This window comes from Arvicanthis niloticus, chromosome 5 (assembly GCF_011762505.2).
Source record: "Arvicanthis niloticus isolate mArvNil1 chromosome 5, mArvNil1.pat.X, whole genome shotgun sequence".
Classification (NCBI taxonomy): Eukaryota; Metazoa; Chordata; class Mammalia; order Rodentia; family Muridae; genus Arvicanthis; species Arvicanthis niloticus.
This window is the reverse complement of record NC_047662.1, coordinates 85,036,325-85,054,902: the sequence shown is the minus strand read 5'-3', so window position 1 is coordinate 85,054,902 and position 18,578 is coordinate 85,036,325. Positions and strand designations below refer to the sequence as shown.

The window sequence follows — 18,578 nt, the reverse complement described above, 5'->3', positions numbered from 1 at the left end:
TACCTGGCCAAAAGGATTCCAGTCCCCAACAGAATTGGGCACAGGTCTTAAGCGAGGGGCTTCTCATACCAGATAAAGCCACTGGTCAATACAGGTAAACAGAACTGACAAAAACACATAGAAAGACACACAGAGACACACAGAGACACACAGACACACATATACAGAGAGACATACAAAGAGACACATAGACACACAGTAAAGACAACCACGGGTGGTCACCACACATTCATATATGTGAACAGACAGAAGGATTCAGTGACATCTCACATGGATCCCGGATACTGGATCAGCACCCATGACTGACCTCTCCTATGTGTCCAAACAGAAGGTGCCTTAACTAGACGTATCTCCAGAGATGACAGATGAGGTGACTAATTTGTTTTGCTTTTGGAGCAGAGGTGCCAGATCCCTCTGAAACATCAGGTAGCAATTGATCAAAGGGGACTCTGGGGACCTGAAACATCTCAGGTTGCATACCCTCAAGGGGTCTCCTGACCACCACATTCTACCTTGACTTGAGGGGCTCTGAGACCCCAGTATCTGGAGGCCTAGTCTCTAGGATCTCTGTGGGACCACCAGAAATGTTGTGGGGTTATTCACCAGAGAAGACTGTTCAGACACACGTTTAAGCCAATAGAAGGTCTTTATTAGCCAGCTGGAAACTACACTGGGAGTTTGGGATCCCACTGTAGCCCCAAGCCTCAGGATGAGTCTTCAGCACAAAACCCATCTTCTGTGTTGACATGCTTCCGTTGAACAGTTGTCTAGAATTGGAACTAGAGAAGCCCAAAAAGCAAAGTTAATGCATTTAGAGACTTTCCTAGAAGTATATAGACTTTGATAGATTAGTTTTGGCATGTGGTGCTATGTGCTGAATTTTACAGCCTGAATGGCACTTCTGTCATGGAGTGAGTTATAAGATTTGGGGCCCTGTTACACTCTTACTACAGGCATAAGAAGTGTTTGGAGATAAAAATGAAGGATAATTCAGAACCTCTGGGTTCTCTTTTCAAATATATTTTTGAACTTTCTCTGTGGGCTCACATCAACCATGCTCTGTCATTGACCCACCCTCTTGTTTCTAAAGTAATTTCTAAAGTCATTTGGGCCAACACAGGCTGATACAGACTGTCTCCTTTCCAGTGAGAAGCATCAGTCACAAATACCACATAGTAGGCCCCCAGGCCCTACTAGGCCCCAAGACCTGCCATGTGAGTGCTTGAGAACCAAAGCCAGATCCTGAGGAAGAGAATCCAGTGCTTGGTGGAGCCATCTCTCCAGGCCCTACATCCTAAGTCTTAAAGTCCTCCTCTTTAGGACTCTCTGAGCATGTGCTTTAGAGCACTGAAGAGTTTTGGGTTGAAGAAAGCTTCTGTATGACAGATGTAAGCACATTGCATATTTGTCTCTGATCAGAGCCCCTTTCCAGCTGCAATCACTTAAAATTTTGACAATTAGCTATAGTGGGGAGAAATCTGCAGTTCTCCGATGCTTGAGCTGGATTTAGGGCAACCTGTGCCAGCCTGGCCTGGATTTTATGTAGTTGCTGGCCCTTATTCTTACACTTCATTGTCTACTGAACCACCCTCAGCACTGACATCTAGTTCTCTTAGACTTTTTTTTTTTTTTTTTTTCATTCACCAAAGAGAAATTTTTACTATACAAAATGACTTGAAGTATTAATGTCTACTGTTCAGGATAACCTTCTAAAGGGTTTTTTTTCCCAGCTCGGTTCATAGTGACAGACTTCCACTTGGAGAGAAATTTCCAAGGCCCATGGACTCATATTGTACTTTCTTCATTCAAGAGCAGTTATTTGGATATGAAGGCACACTATTCATAAGGTAATCTTCCGATACAGGCATGTACATGGGTACATACATACTTTGCTTTCTCCATATTTATACTTTACTGTTCTCTGAAATGAGGAAGTTGGGAAGAACCAGAATTAAGTATTTGCAGAGAGTATTTAATCACTTACTTGTTTTAGGCCTACTATGCTAGACTGCCTTATATAAACTACTGAGGGGCCAGAATAGGGCTAGGCAAGATCTAAGGACTGAGCATGGATGTCTTGAGAAGGGATTCAATGAATATGCTGTGAGAATAGAAAGGTTACAAATATTGTCTTTGCAGGGAAGGGAGTAAGGACCTGTTTTTATTTTGTGTTTTGTTTCATTTTGTTTGGGCTGGAGAGACAGCTGTGTGTGCTGGGAACTGAATGCTTATATTTTTGGTCATGAGATTAGCCTTTAATGACTGAGTCATCTCTCCAGCCCAAAGGCCTGTATTTTTTTTTTTTTTTTTTTAAGTTTACTTCAAAGTTGTGATTTTGATTCAGCTTCCTAAAATGCTAGGATGAGTGTGAGGAGATCTCAATTGAGAAAATGCTGCCACTAGAAGTGCCAGTGGGAAGGCCTGTGGTGCACTTTCCTGTTTGATGGTTGATTTGAGAGCGCTGCCCTGCTCACCCTTGGAGATGCCACCCTGGGCTGGTAATCCTAATGTACAATCAAGCAGGCTGAGCATGCAATGAGAAGCGGGCCAGTAAGCAGTACTCCTCTACGGCCTCTTACCTCTAGGTTCCTGCCTTCAGTTCCTGCCCCGACTTCCCTGGATGATGAACTCTAAGCTACAAGATGAAATAAACCCCTTTCTCCCCCAAGTTGCTTTTAGTCATGGTGTCTTATCAGCAATAGAACCTAGCTAACAGTTTGCAATGGCAGATAGGTCTCTTGAAAAAAAAAATCAAACTGATGTACAGTGCCTTCTGGAATGCTTCCCTGACAAGCATTCTGAGGCAGACTCTGTGAGAAGCTGAGTGAGTGATCCAGCAACAATATCTGCTACTGGGCAACAGGGTATGGAGGCATTGGTCGCAATAGAGCCGAGATCCTTGGCTAAGACATTTGTGACTTAGCATTCTGAATATGAAATAAAATACCACTTTCACTCATCTGCAATCACAATTCATTTTTAGTTTTTAATAGCAAACAAGAGAAATAAAGTAGCTACAGTTATGAGTCATGTTAACAAAATCTGTGTTCTATAGGAAACTCTTTGTGAATTCACTATCAAGGTTTAATGCCATATACTTCAAATTCATTCATAAATGAGCATAGAAATCTTATGTCACTTTGTCAAATGCACTGTGGAATAGACTCAGTTGTATTTTTAAACTGTGTTAACTAGTGCATATAAAAGTATTTTACTATAATACATATTTGAATAAGACACATATCTACATGATAAAAATGTCAATGTCAATGCTGCACTCCTGTGTTCAGTGGTGGCCACTAGTAATTTTCATCTAGATTTTAAAAAGTCTATTCATATACAAATTTTTGTGTATAAATACATATATATGTACACAGAGGCATAAAAAGACAGACACACATACACACTCTTTGTCTACAATGAGAACATACTATATACACTGTTCAACAATATATTTTCTGTACTTAACAATATAACAAATATCATTCACTACCAACACATTTTCAACTGTTTTCCACTTTTTTATTAACCTTTTATAAACAATATCTAGACAAAACCTCTTAAAGTTTTCTTTTGAAGCCTTTAATTCTAGCACTTGGGAGGCAGAGACAGGCACATCTCTGTGAGTTCAAGGCCAGCCTGGTATACATAACAAGTTCAAGGCCAGCCTGGTATACATAACAAGTTCAAGGCCAGCCTGGTATACATAACAAGTTTCAGGCTAGCCTGGTATACATAACAAGTTTCAGGCTAGCCTGGTATACATAACAAGTTTCAGGCTAGCCTGGTATACATAACAAGTTACAGGCTAGCCTGGTATACATAACAAGTTTCAGGCTAGCCTGGTATACATAACAAGTTTCAGGCTAGCCTGGTATACATAACAAGTTACAGGCTAGCCTGGTATACATAACAAGTTACAGGCTAGCCTGGTCTACATAACAAGTTACAGGCTAGCCAGTAGTAGTACTACATGGTGAGATGCTGTCTCAAAGAAAACAAAACAACTCCCCAAAGTTTTCTACTAATTCAGAAGCTAACAGAGACATTAACAAAGAAAGCTAGACAATACCAGAGTATACCTCACACTCACCTGTATTTTACACAAGGCAGTAAGTATGCAATAAGCAAAATGAAAATTAAATAATTGTGGTGCTTAGGCATACATCTAAAAGGTTCTTATATTGTCATATATTACTGTTCGTTGTTCTAATTAGTTAACATTTTCACAAATGTGTGTGTATGTACATGTGTCAACCTTGGGTACTGTTTCTCAGGAGCTCTGTACCCTATTTTTAAAACAGTTGTTTGTTTTTTTTTTTTTTTTCTGGTGACATTCAGCAAGTCTGGTTGGCCAGGTGGTCTCAGGGACTCTCCTGTCTCAATTTTCCCAATTGTGAGATTGCAAAAACATGCCACCACATCTAGTTTTTTACACAGATCCCAGGGATGGAGTTCAGATCTCTATACTTGTTTAACAAGCATTTTACTGACTACATCTCCTCATCTCCTTATTGACTATTTTAAAAGATCCACATTTTAATCTAAATATGGAGACAATTTATAACAAGTGTAAAATTACAGTATTTTCTGTAAAGGTTTAGGATCAAGTTTAAATTTTATTACCATCTTATGTAAAGATCCATATTCAAATTCTCTCATGTATCACAAAGAATGATTTCTTTAAAAAAGATTTTCTAATATCATCACATTGAGAACATCTTTAAGGTTAAACAATACTGAGCCAGTCAGTTCTCAGATTTCCTACATTAATTTTCCTCCTGAGATTGCTCTTCTGAGTGAATTTTCATATGTTTGGTAAGAGAAGCATTTTGTTTGAAGGCTTTACCGCATTCAATACATTCATAGGGTTTCTCTCCAGTGTGGGATCTCTGATGGATAACAAGTTGTGATTTTGCATTGAAGGCTTTTCCACACTCATAACATTCAAAGGGTTTCTCCCCTGTATGAGTTCTCTGATGTACAATGAGGTGTGCCTTCTGACTAAAGGCTTTCCCACATTCAACACACTCATAGGGTTTCTCCCCAGTATGAACTCTCTGGTGTTGGGTAAGGCCTTCAATTTGCTTAAAGGCCTTACCACATTGATTACATTCAAAGGGGCAATCACCTGTGTGAGTTCTCATATGGTAGGTAAGAGATGAGCTATGTCCAAAGGCTTTCCCGCACTCATCGCACTTATAAGGTTTCTCCTTTGTGTGAGTTCTTTGATGTATAACTAGGTGTGACTTTTTGCTAAAAGTTTTCCCACATTCATTACATTCAAATGGTTTCTCCCCTGTATGAATTCGCATGTGTTTAGTCAGGGATGAGCCATACTTAAAAGCTTTGCCACATTCATTACATTCATATGGTATTTCACCTGTGTGCGTTCTCACATGTTCAGTAAGAGATGAGTTATATCTAAAGGATTTACCACATTCCTTACACTCATACGGCTTCTCGCCCGTGTGAGATCTTATGTGTTGCATAAGGTTTGAGCTGTGTCTAAAGGTTTTGCCACATTCATTACATTTGTAGGGCTTTTCTCCAGTGTGGATTCTTAGGTGGTCAGTGAGGGCGTGTTTATGACCATGCGCTTTGCCACACTGCTCACACTCGTATGGTTTCTCCCCAGTGTGAGTTCTCTGATGTACAACAAGATGGGACTTTTGGCTGAAAGCTATCCCACACTCGTTACACTCATATGGTTTCTCCCCGGTGTGAGTTCTTTGATGGTCAAGGAGTCCCTGTTTATGGCTGAGGACCTTCCCACAATGATTACATTCATAAGGTTTCCCAGAGCCTGGGACTTTGTCAGGTTTACATGGACTACGGCGGGGTGATTTCCATTTCTCCCCAGTCTGAATTTTGTCTTCCTTGGTATGGGACGCACTATGACGGCATACTTTCTCACAGTTCTTGCCGGTTTGGTTTTTGTCACCTTTACCAGACAACTTATTGTTGGGTAATTTGTCACATTTCTTTCTAGTTGAAATTTCATCTTTGTTCACGTCAGATGCAGAATGGCTGAGTGATTTCCTGTGTTCGTTAGCTGTATCAGGTTTCTTTTTCATTGAGTTTTTAATCTGATCAGGTAAGTCTAAATTCTGATTCAAGTTCTTCCCATGCGAACCGGATTTAACCAATCTTTTTTCAGAAGGAATGTGTTTTGAATGGATACTTTTTTTCTCCAGCAAAGCACACTCACTGCTTTTCTTACTGTTTGAACTTTTCTTCCTGAATGTTGCTTCCTTAGTGAGTTTGCTTTGGGATTTCTGCTTTTCCTCCCTCTGCTCGTCATCTTGTTGGACTTCTAAAATAGAATTAATGAAACATTCTTGTGAGTTTCTGCACTCCCACTGAAGTTCTTTATAAGTTTCCTAAAGAGATGCCCTCCTTGTTTGGGGTTGTATACTTACTCAACCCTAACATCCCAGTATAAGATAAGCATCAAGAATGCATGTCCCTACCCTCTTGGACCTGATGGAAAGAAAGTTATAATAACCAGGGGAAAGACAACTGAAGTAGTCATTGGGAAAAGAGTTGGCTGCTTAGAAATAGGATCTTGTAACCTTGAATAGAAGGTGAAACAGACACAAGGAATACTGAACAAGCAATGCATTAAATTAAAAAACAACTTTGTGATTATGCCAGGTATGGTGGCACATGCCTGTTAATCCCAGGACTCAGGAGACTAAAACAAGAGACTTTTTCATAAGTTTGAGGTCAGCCTGGGCTACATAGCAAGGCATTACTATCTCCCCACTGTGATTAAATTTAAGATGACAGGACATAAGTACTACAAGAGCCACACTTATCCTATGTAGTGAAAGCTCTTTAATACAAAGAATGAAGCACCACACACAGGAAGCAGAAATGTAGAACTATTTGTTCTCAGGAACAGTGTGTATAATTTCAATTCCCTGTGACCTCCAAGTTGCCAGTTCTTATTCCTGGTGGAGTTTGGCTAAAGTCTCTGCCCTTGAGTTATAAGAGGTGTACTCATGCCTCTCCAATAAACCCCTCTATTTTTACTAAGGCTGGCTAAAATAAACTAAAACAGAGAATACATCTACCAAGGAGAACTGAGGAACCAGTGGATGACTGAGGCACTAGACAGGGGAGGCTGCTCCTCCCTTCTCTTCTGTGAGCAGTGTAACAAGGACGTTCTTACTAAATAACCAGTGACTCCACAGTTCCTCTAGGTTCCCTGATGCTTTTTACAAAGTCATGAAATTCCTAGCAATTAGCTTGGGAAATGCTTTACGCCATCTGAGTTTACAGTGAGCATCCACCCATTTTTCCAGTGAGCTGAGGAGTACATGCCTCTGATCCTGTCACCATTCCAACAGTTGATGGCCAATTCCAAGCTTACTCATGGCTCTAAGCACTTGCTTATTTTCTCTTCCCTACACTTTACACAATTATACATTTAGAAACATCTTAAAACATCATTCCTCTTCCCTAATAGCTACTCCCTACTATCTCTCTTCATAGAAATAGAATGGGAATCACCTAAGGTAAAAATTTTAAAGATTTAAAGAGAGGAATATATGTAAGAGTGAATAGACACCTCCATGATAAAATAATTTTAAATGGAGAAAATAAGGGTGTCTGCATGGATGGCTGAAATTCTCACTTTTATGGAGGCATTTAAGAGATTGTGGTTTAGGGTACGGTATGTCAGCACACACCTTTAATCCCAACACTCATGAGCCAGAGGCAGGCAGATCTCTATGAGTTCCAGACCAGTCAGGGCTATATAATAGAGATGAGAGAGAGAGAGAGAGAGAGAGAGAGAGAGAGAGAGAGAGAGAGAGACAGAGACAGAGACAGAGACAGAGATGCAGAGACAGAAACAGACACAGGGAAAAACAGAGACAGGAAACAGAGAGAGACAGAGACAGAGAGAGAGACAAAGGCAGATATGTTTGGTAGAAGTTAGATACAGTAGAGGAAGGAGGAGTCCAGAAAAGCTGAACTGTTAGCTGCTCTTTCATCCAGGGACTCAAGAGATCCAGCACCCTGGGATAAAGAGATGAACAGGACCCTCCAGGTAGCCTGGCAGCACAGTCTTCTGTTGCCCAGTGATGATGGGAAGACAGGGACAAATTTCCTTCTTAAAAGAAAATGATCAAGGCTTATACTTGTTCTCTTGACATGTGAGATTAAAACAATCTTGGCCTGTGAATACATGTACACTTGTATATGTGTGCACATATCCATGTGCACATGCATGTGGAAGCCAGTTTGACATCAAGCCATTCCTAGATTGTTTTCTTCGTCATATTTTTGCAACAAGGTTTCTCACCAAACACAGAGCTCACCAGTTGGCTAGACACACTGGCCAACAAGTCCCAGGCTCCACCTCCTTGGTGCTAGATTACAGGTGTGCACACGCAGGCACAGCTTTTCACATGGGGTTAAAGAGCTGACTCAGGTTTATGCTTGTGTGGCTAGTACTTTACAAACTGAGCCATCCCCCTAACCCCATACCAACTTCTTACAGGGATGGATGGAGCTGTCACAGCTGATATCCACTCCCCCAAAAGATAGAAAGTGTGAAAAGACAACCTGACTATGAAGGGATTGTGAAACACAGTCGAGTATGTAACAAGATCATACCAGGGCAGATCTGGGTGTGATAGAATAATAATCGATTAAGGCTGAAATAATTTTCCCTTTTCTTGTTTTTTTTATTTTTTGTTTTTTAAGGCAGGGTTTCTCTGTGTAGCCCTGGCTGTCCTGGAACTCACTCTGTAGACCAGGCTGGCCTCAAACTCACATAGATCTCTTTGCACATGCTTCCTGAGTGCTGAGATTAGAGGTGTGTGTATCCCCCTTCCCAGGAAAATAATTTTCTTAATTTGAGGTAGCAACTATGTACTGGCTGGTTTTATGTCAACTTGACACAAGCTGGAATTATCACAGAGAAAGGAGCTTCAGTTGAGAAAATGCCTCTATGAGATCCAGCTCCATTAGTGATCAAGGGTGGAAGGGCCCCTTGTGGGTGGTGCCATCCCTAGGCTAGTAGTCCTGGGTTCTATAAGAAAGCAAGCTGAGCAAGCCAGGGGAAGCAAGCCAGTAAGTAACATCTCTCCATGGTCTCTGCATCAGCTCCTAGTTCCTGACCTGCTTAGTTCCAGTCCTGACTTCCTTTGGTGATGAACAGCAATGTGGAAGTGTAAGCTGAATAAACCCTTTCCTCCCCAACTTGCTTCTTGATCATGATGTTTGTGCAGGAATAGAAACCCTGACTAAGACAAACTAGAACCTAGATTTTAAGAGAAACCAAATGTAACTTCAGAAACATAAGCATGGGTGCATTGGGCCTCCAAATATAGGTAACGCTTATCAGTACAATATGAGAAGAATTAGGGAAAGTAGACTCATTAAATCCTCCTAAGAACTAGACTTAGAGACAAGATAAACCTGATTCATTTATGTATTGTCAGTGACAACTACGAAAAACAAATCAGTGGAACTTGACAAGAAGATCATGGAATGCAGGGAACCCAGGAACCCCCTATGCTATCCATCCCCCCCTTTTCCTGCTTCTATGAGGATATGCCCCCACCCACCCTCCCACTCCCACCTCCTGCCCACAATTTGCCCCACACTGGGGCATCCAGCCTTCACTGAACCAAGGACTTCCTCACCCACCTATGGCCACCTATGCCTGGCAATGTATGTCATCCTCCCTCCATAGCTGACTCTTAAAAGAATTCCCCACAAGCAGCTCCAATAAGAAGGTACAACAAAGACATTGGAGATGCCCATCTAGATACTGCCAGTGTAGAAAAATTACCTTATATTTGCATAATGGGAGATCTTTTTGAAAGAGACGAAATAGAGGACTAAAACACATGGAGATATGACCTTAAGGGACCATCAGCAAAGTAAGGGGAGCTGGTGAGTAACTCACCCATGTAAAGACACCACAAGAGCTTAAGATTGACAGCTATTAACATGGGCACTAGAGGGCAAGAAGTTTGACCAGAGATTGTATTAGTTACTTCCCTATTGCTGTGATAAAACACCATGACCAAGTCAACAGAGGGCAGCGTTTATGGTTTCAGAGAGGTAAGTCTCTCTCTACAGTCCTGGCAGGGAGGCATGGCAGCAGGGGACTGTCACAGCGCAGGAAGCTGAAAGTTCACATCTTGAAGAAGGGAAAGGGCCACACCTCCTAAACCTCCCCAAACTGCATCACCAACTGAGTGATGTCTCAAATGCCTGAGACTATGGGGATACATCTCAGTCAAATCATCCCAGGGATTAAGGGCGGATGGGCACGATGCTGTCTTACAGAACAGGGGTACAAGGAGTTTCATAAGTGAAGGAAGAAAACAAAATTATTAGGAGCAGGGGTACCCACTGTTGTAAAAAAAAAAAAAAAAAAAAAAAAAAAAGACTGATCTAAAAATGTCTGAATTCATTAAGAGAAACTATGACACATTAGGGAACTGGTGTGCAGGTAAGAGATGGGGAAATTGAGGATTCTTTTTTAAATATGGTAAACAGGAACGAGATTGAGAGTTGAAAAGAGTTGAAAGCTCAGCAGTGGGCATACAGGTAGGGAAGGGGCTGGGTGAGGGAGCTGGGTGCTTCAGGCTGCTGAGCCCTGGACTTCAGCTTTCCCCTATCCCAGTCAGAGTGGTGACTGGCTGTATCTTGCTCTTTATGGAAGACCATGCCTCTCTGGCTCCCCAATTGGAATTGCAGCACCTCTCCTATAAAGAGATTATGCATGCTTACCCTCTGAGCCAGGCAGCTTGCTCTGACCACTCGAAGGTGAGCTACATCTAAGCAGTGATTAATTATTGGAGTAATTAAGTGGTTCCATTCATCCCTTTTTTTCTTCTCCATAAAATAAGAGCTTGTCATGAGCCTCTCACGTGACAGGTTTACAGAAAAAAGAGATATTAGAATCTCCAAGGTATGAAAACACCTGTACTTTGAATTCCTTTTCTCCTGAGAGAGTCTAGTGCTTTTTTTCTACTAGTTCCTAGTTAAGAGAAGAAAACCTGGGACTTTTAAGAAAAAAATTTTTTTTCCATATTGGGATTAAATCTAGGTCCTTGTGAGAAATCACTCTCTATTCTGAGCTGTATCCCCAACCCCAATAAAAGATTACAAATTACTCTTTGAAGAATTCCAAACTTACCACCAAGAAACTAAAAACTTACTTGCACTGCCTCCTGTTTTCTTGGGCCTTGCTATTTTGTTCAGACTACTCGGGCTGGTTTTTTTCACCTTTCCCGATGATGGTTTTTCTTCTCCTTCCAACCTGGAGACTATGCCTTGTTTGGGATCTTGATTTCCTACTCATAAGAAATGGTAGAAACTGAGTGTTGGGCCAGCGTCTCAGAAATCAAGCCCTGATGTCTGTACTTCAGGGCTTTCAGTAAGGTTCTAATGTTTCACGATAAGGATGCCCACTACCTCAACCCAGTAAACCTTCCCTTTTGGTGGCAATGGCACAAGCTTCATTAAAAGGGATTTAAAACTTCCTGACCAACCACCATCACCACCACCACCACCAAAATAAAACAAAACAAGAAACCATCAAGGACCTGGGGAAGAAGGGATTGCAGCAATCACGCTGTGGGTGGTGGGGACTGTCCTTACCCATCGAGGCTGGGTGGCTGCAGTTCTCCAGCTTCGTGCCTTTGTACAAGTTTCTCTGTCCAGGTTCCAGCTGCTCCCATTCCTTCTGAGTGAAAGCCACAGATACATCTGTAAATGTTACTGATTCCTATCATATTCTTACTCGGCCTGGCACTTCTTAACTCTCCACAGTCCTGAGTGACTTGAACAACAGAATTTGTTCTCACCTCAACTCTCCACTATTGCCCACTATAGACATTTAAATACGCTCTCTCAACATGTAAAGGCAATCCCTCACCCTCACAGACCAGCAATGTGTGACTTGGTCACTAATCTTTACCTCACAGACTTCCAGTCTGACTCTTAATAACCCCCAATACTCACTGCCATGGCCCTCCCAATCCCCAGGCCAGTACAATTCTCCTTAATCATGTACGTAATTTTAACAACTCCCAACACCAAATATCAGCAGATCTTTCCAGGCCATAGGTTCGTCAATCACAGAGGCCCACAAGACACATTGATCTCTAACTCCCAGAAGTCCCCAAATCTCCAATCTGACTAATCCCCAATCACTGACACCAACAGAACTCTTCAACAGCATCCATTACAGAAACACTACTCTGTCAGCTCTAGCCTCTTCATTCATTTTAAATAAAATCCACCCATCTCCCAGGGATCCTGCACCTTACAGTGATCTCAAGTAGAGGCTGTGTTTAATTTTTCTCCATGGCTTATATACCTTAGGATCTAATGATGGACAGAAATGATTGCTTCCGCCATTTCTTAACCACGCTCACTGTCTCAAGTCTGTATGCAGGCTCACCAGCTTTTATTACATTAACCTTCAGTAGGAGGAGTGACAAGATTCCATACTGCAGCTGTAATCACAGCCATGTTTCACTACAGCTAATACTCGGAGCAAATCAGCTCATCAGGAAGGGATGAAGTCAGGGTGGAAGCAAAGCCAGGCTTCCGAGAATCCTTTCCCAGTACAGTCATGTAGCACACACTAATTCCTCCAGAAACAAGTTTGGGCAACACATGTGAAATGGGTTAGAAAGCCCCAACAAGGTCCAAAGAGATTTCTACTGGGGGCTGGGTCATATTGGAGCCACCTACATGCATATACCTGGACTCCATCTCCTGAAGCCCAGAGTCTAATCTCAATCTCACCGTCTATAATTAAGCCCTTATTTGCTCACATCCATATGATTTCATTTTTCTGGTATAACTCTGAATTGTCACCATAACCTCTTGCCTTTGACCATTACAATAAACTTCTGACCTCTGGCACCTACTTTTGACCTGTAGTTCATCTTCCATAGAGTAGCCAGTGATGATCTTTTTGATGTATCAATCAGATCAAATCACTTCCAGTGGCTTCTCATTGAAATTAGAATAAAATCCACATCCAATGTAGCCAATATGATCTTACATGATCTAGAACCTTCTACCACTGATTTCATAGTTTTCTGCTTTCCCTGTGTGTGTTCCAGCCACATTATTATTTATTCTATAACAAGAAGTTAATTTCTATGTTAAGACCTTAGCAATTGACGTTCTTCTTTGAATACTTTCGATCCCTGCATTATCCACAGCCTGTCATTGTGTTCATAACTTCCATTTCTTTAAAGATTAACTTGAGACAAACACTTCTGATCTTTACTCTCTACCACATTACCCTCTTTCACTTTCTTCAGAGCAGTTACCTTTGCCTGTGAATAAGTTATCTTATTCACACGTATATTGACATTTTACTGTCTCTTTTCTGTTTCTCAAATTTAAAAGACAGACGGGGGGGGGGGGGGTGGCAACAGTGAGGGGGCTGGAGGAATAGCTCAGTGGTTAAGAGCCCTGGCTGCTCTTCCAGAGGACTTGGGTTCAATTCCCAGCACCCACATGGCAGCTCACAACTGTCTGTAACCCCAGTTCCAGGGGATCTGACATCCTCACAGCAATGCACAAACAATAAAATTAAATAAGTTATTTTTTAAAAGATTGGCTCTGTATGTTGGTACTTAAAACATTCTCTGGCATAAAATAGGTGTTCATCTGATACTCTGCTCTACAATTTTTCAGCCATTGATACCCAAATATCCCTCAGTCACTAACCTTTCCAAACCTCCTCTACATGGAAGTTCCTAATCACCTTTCTTCTCAGAACAGTCACTAACCTCCACTGAACTCCAGTGGCCTACAGAACCTTCTATCATTTAGCCCTGCAGGCTCACAAACTCCTGGCCTCAGAATCACAGAATCATAAAGAACCTTTAATAATTAGTAATAATTCCTACCAAGAACCCCATCACTAACGGGACAGTTAGGACTACTGATACCTTTTCTCCCTAGATGGCAATCTGCCATCCAAATAGGCACTTCAATATAAGACTCCTCGTATTCCACCAAATATCCGCTCATTAGCCTCCAGGCACCTCACTCACTGCCAGTCACACAAAACAGGGACTCTTAAAGACACTGCTTATTAGACTTCCACAAATACCACCATCACTGATCCCAAGGCCTCAACTTCTGATCCTCACATATTCCGAATGAGCCAATTCTCCAAATCTCAACACTGCCCCTCTCATAGTGCAGCCTGTAATTCCCGTTTACCTAAAACACCAGCTCCCAAACAGTTCAAATTCTAATCCTTGTAGGGCTTCCGGTCTGTAATACATCACAAAGCCCTCATTTCTGATCTTGCTAGCTTTCCAGACCCAGACTCAGTCACTGTGACTGTTACAGACGCCTCCCTGCCCCCCAAGCATCACGAATCTCGCAGATCCATCAAAACTCAGATTTCCTGAAATCATAGCAATCCCCAACTCCACATGCTCCAATATCACGGGTATTTAATACTCCATATGCCCATAATATCCTAATACCTTGACCCCTTAGAACACCGGCCTCTCCAAAAGACTATTCAACACCGACGCCACAGATTCTCAAATCTTGTCTACTCCGACTCGAGTCACCCTCCAATCACCAACAGCCAAACCACTCCGAAAACCCTTACAGCCCTCACCGCATCGCTGTCCGCAGACTCTGGTGTAGCCATCTCCTTCGGACTCCTCCTTTATAAATTCTTTGTCCGCACTCCTCCGGCCCACCGCCTCTGGCTTTGTCAGGTCCTTGATGGAGCCAGAGGCCGATATGGCGGCCACCCCGGACACCGCTTCAGAGGGTCCCGGGGCTTCGATGGCGGAGCCCTGCGGAGATTGCTTGTGGGCGCGGCCATCTTGGCATGGACCCCGCCGTACAGCGGAGGCGCGGGCGCCTCTGGGATCACCGTGCAGGCAGGGCTGGCGACTGATTAGTCCCGGTTCCCCCGGAGCTGCGATGTGTCCGAGGCAGGAAGTGCAAGACACGCACCCCAGAATCGAAACCCCGGAGGCTCAGGGAGGCCTCACCTCGGGAGTTCTGTTACAGAACTTGGAATTGCTTTTCCAAAGGGTTTTCCAATTGCAGTTGCCAGGGAAACCCGGGAGGCAGAATGTGGAATCCTACAGTGAAAGAAACAAGAAAAGCCTGTCTAGAGTAATATTGACTTACAGAGAGAAGACATTTATCGTTGAGACACTGGATGAATTCTTTAGATTACTGTCACAATGGGGGAGGGGAGGGAGCAGAGGCAGACAGTGAACACATCACTCCTGGTGAGAGGCCAGCGTTGGTGAAGACATTTCCTCAGAGTTGCACAGCTTTTAAAATGCTTCTCAGTGCACCACTTAACATGCTCATTGCGTTCGCTCAACAGTTTTTAAGTAGAGTTTTTTGATATGTAAATATGTACAATCAAGGTGCTCGACTCTGTTGGTATAGGGCAAAGAACAAGACGATAATACACACACAAACACACACACACACACACACACACCTGTTTGGATTCGCAGTGAGGCAGAGGTGATGAGCTTCTTGCAAATATATTGTTTCTCTTTAATTGATTCAACACCCCTACTCGAAAGTGGACAGAGAAAGGAGACTGCCTGCAATCTTATTATGTAGGAAGCAGAGGCAGAGTCTTTTTAAGACTATCCTTGTTACAGGGTGTGAACTTGAGATCAGCTTGAGCTATATAAAGCACTTGTCTCAAAAGGGCAAAATAAAATGAAGGTTTTTGCAGATTTATTTAATGTGTATGTGCACGGGGAGAAAGACAGAACTGATTTGCAGAGGCCAGAGTTTAAGAGTCAGTTCTCCGTGGGGATCCAGGGACTTCACTTAGTTCTCCAGACTTACCTACCACAATAGTGTCTACACCCTGAGCCTTCTCACAGGCACTAAGATTGTTTTAAGATGTTTAAGATTTTAAGATGTTGCCTTTTTTTCCCCCTGAAGTCCCCCTCAGAAGACAGAAACTAGGGCCTTGTGCTTACTAGGCAACTAACTACTCTATCCTGAGCTAAATCCCAAAGCCCAAATTTAAAAAACAAACAAACCTGTTTGCACCTTCTCCTTGTCTGCTTGTCCCCAGTAGTTTTACCCTTTTGCGTTTGAACCTCTGGTTATGAGGTATTCACCAGAGAAGACTGCTCAGACATAGGTTTAAGCCAATAATAAAGCTTAATAGAAAAAGGCATGGGTGTTTGGGAGCCTAGTGTAGCACTGAGCCTTTCTCAGGATGTGCTAACAAGAACAGTTAGCCGGAAACAGAACTACAGAAGCAAAAAAAAAAAAAAAAAAGCAAGGTTAGTGCATTTTGAGACTTTCCCAGAACCATATGGACTTTGGTAAATCCATATGGTTATTTTTTTCTTTTCTTTTTTGAAATAGTCCACCCTTCTTGTAAAGGGACATCTGTAAATGAATTCTATACTCTAGTCCATATAAAAGATACAAAACCCTGGTATTTTGTTTACAAGCTGTAGGCCCAGACTGGGCAGGTTCTGAACTACTCTAACTTACAACACAGCTCTATGTCCCTTCTTATTTGCAGTTTGAGTCTTGCGTGGGTTATTTTGTTCCAACAGCCTGTCCTCAGGGTCTTCTTCTCCTGGCCGCATGTTCATGATACATTGGCTTCATGGTGGTCTCCTCTTCTCCTTCTCCCCCTGGTCTCTCCTGAGACCCCTCACTGGATCCTCTAATCCTGCCTTTTTTCTCTCTACTGCCCAACCACAGACCTTTTACTAACTAGTTAACTTAACTTGGGGAGCAAAGTTTACACAACAAAGGCTGGTGTTTGGGGGTAAGCAGATCTTGGGCTACAGAACTTAGCATTTGTATACATAGCACCAGACCAACCTCCAACACTTTCTTCTCCCTGCCCCACCCCACACTAGATAGGAGAGAAAGGATAAGAGAGGGAAGAGAGAGGGAAAAAAAAGAGAGATCACCAAATCTAACCTTTTCTTTGTTTCTTCCCTGGCCACTATCAATAACAACCTGTAGGCAACACCCTAAATCCACTGAAATACCAATAACCACCCACCCCACCTCTGGGGAATGAGGGCATTGTGTTCTTTAAAGTGTTTCCTGCTGTGTGGTGGCAATGGCATCTTTGGGGACCCTAAGAAAATTGGGGCATGTTGCCTAAGTCCTGGGAGAGCTGGTTGTTTCATTTGCTGTCCAGGAAGGAGCATGCATGCATAACTGAGGCAGTCTGAGAGGCTGGACCTCTTGGGGCCAGCTGGTTTGACTTCACTGGTGTGTTGAAGGATGTTTTTGTGCATTCAAGTGCTGATTTCTGTATACAGAGATCTAGTTGCAGTCTGGACTTTGGCAGGACTCAGTATTTTGTAAAACATTGTTTTCCATTACCTCCTGAGTGGTTAGATAAAGAGCTGGTCCACCTGTAGCCAGGCAGGAGAGCAAAAGGTGTGGAAGAGAGACAGAGAGAGAGAGAGAGAGAGAGAGAGAGAGAGAGAGAGAGAGAGAGAAGAGAAGAGAAGAGAAGAGAAGAGAAGAGAAGAGGAGAGGAAGAGAGAGAGAGAGAGAGAGAGAGAGAGAGAGAGAGAGAGAGAGAGAGAGAGAGAGAGACTCAGGTGGGGACCAGGAGAGTCACCATCAGAACACAAATGAACAAGCAGGTGCCAGGAGAGACTAAGATGTCAGGTAATGGGCCATGTGTCTGGGAAGCAGGCCAGACCAGCATTGTTAGGTTAGAATAGTTCAGAATCTGTCCAGCTATAGTGCCTGAAACTTTTATAAATATAAAGGTCTCCATGGCATTATTCAGAGCAAGTGTTGACATAGAAAATTTGTACTTTTACACTGGTGTCTGGTTGTTTTGCTCTGAAAACACACAAGCTATTAAAAGTAACATTGTAGGGACATTTTTGTACTAACATAAGTATGAAATGTGCGGTGTGTGCAAATCAGCTAATGATTCCTTGCTCTACGCCTAACCAGGAGAAAGGCATTTGTAAGTCAGGTTGGATTGCATAACTAAACTGTAATGGAGTTTTATAAATCCTCATGCATGGATCCCCATCCATCTGAAAGGATGGCACGTAATAAAGAGTAAGTCACAAGGACCAAGTAGCTACAAAGATTCATTGGTTACTGCAGAAACATCCATGTCAGAAACCTCCATGTCTCCTTAACTGACCCCTCTAATAGCCAGAGGGTTAGGAATCAACGTTTTTGAAACTTGTGCCTGCCGGGCAGTGGTGGCGTACGCCTTTAATCCCAGCACTTGGGAGGCAAAGGCAGGTGGATTTCTGAGTTCGAGGCCAGCCTGGTCTACAGAGTGAGTTCCAGGACAGCCAGGGCTACACAGAGAAACCCTGTCTCGAAAAAACCAATAAATAAGTAAATAAATAAATAAATAAATAAATAAATAAATAAATGAAACTTGTGCCTGTATACAGGCCTCCCATGGTCACATCGAGTCCTGAGTAACTTGGAAGGAATCCACAGCTCTTTGTCTCCTGTGGAAAAAAAGGCAAAGCTTCTTCCCAAATGCAGCACGTTTCCTGACTTCATTGTGAGGCTAACACATCCTTAATTGTCCTTAATAT

At 42.6% G+C, this 18,578-nt stretch overlaps 1 protein-coding gene across 8 annotated transcripts; it reads right to left on the bottom strand.

Annotated features, from left to right (window-relative positions):
- Positions 1 to 2,278: 2,278 nt before the first annotated feature.
- Zfp37 (ZFP37 zinc finger protein) lies at positions 2,279 to 15,215 on the bottom strand. 8 transcript variants are annotated; one of them, XM_034503733.2, is made up of 4 exons: positions 14,642 to 15,215; positions 11,635 to 11,716; positions 11,193 to 11,327; positions 2,279 to 6,316 (listed from the first exon to the last, which is right to left on the bottom strand). In XM_034503733.2, exons 1-4 carry the CDS (start codon positions 14,672 to 14,674, stop codon positions 4,770 to 4,772), a joined length of 1,797 nt encoding a protein of 598 aa, XP_034359624.1. In that variant the 5' UTR covers positions 14,675 to 15,215; the 3' UTR covers positions 2,279 to 4,769. The 8 variants fall into 8 exon arrangements, with proteins under 8 accessions (XP_034359624.1, XP_034359623.1, XP_034359625.1 ...); XM_034503732.2 differs by having other exon boundaries at positions 11,635 to 11,719; positions 14,642 to 15,010; XM_034503734.2 differs by lacking the exon at positions 14,642 to 15,215 and adding an exon at positions 14,502 to 14,608 and having other exon boundaries at positions 11,635 to 11,719.
- Positions 15,216 to 18,578: the final 3,363 nt, after the last annotated feature.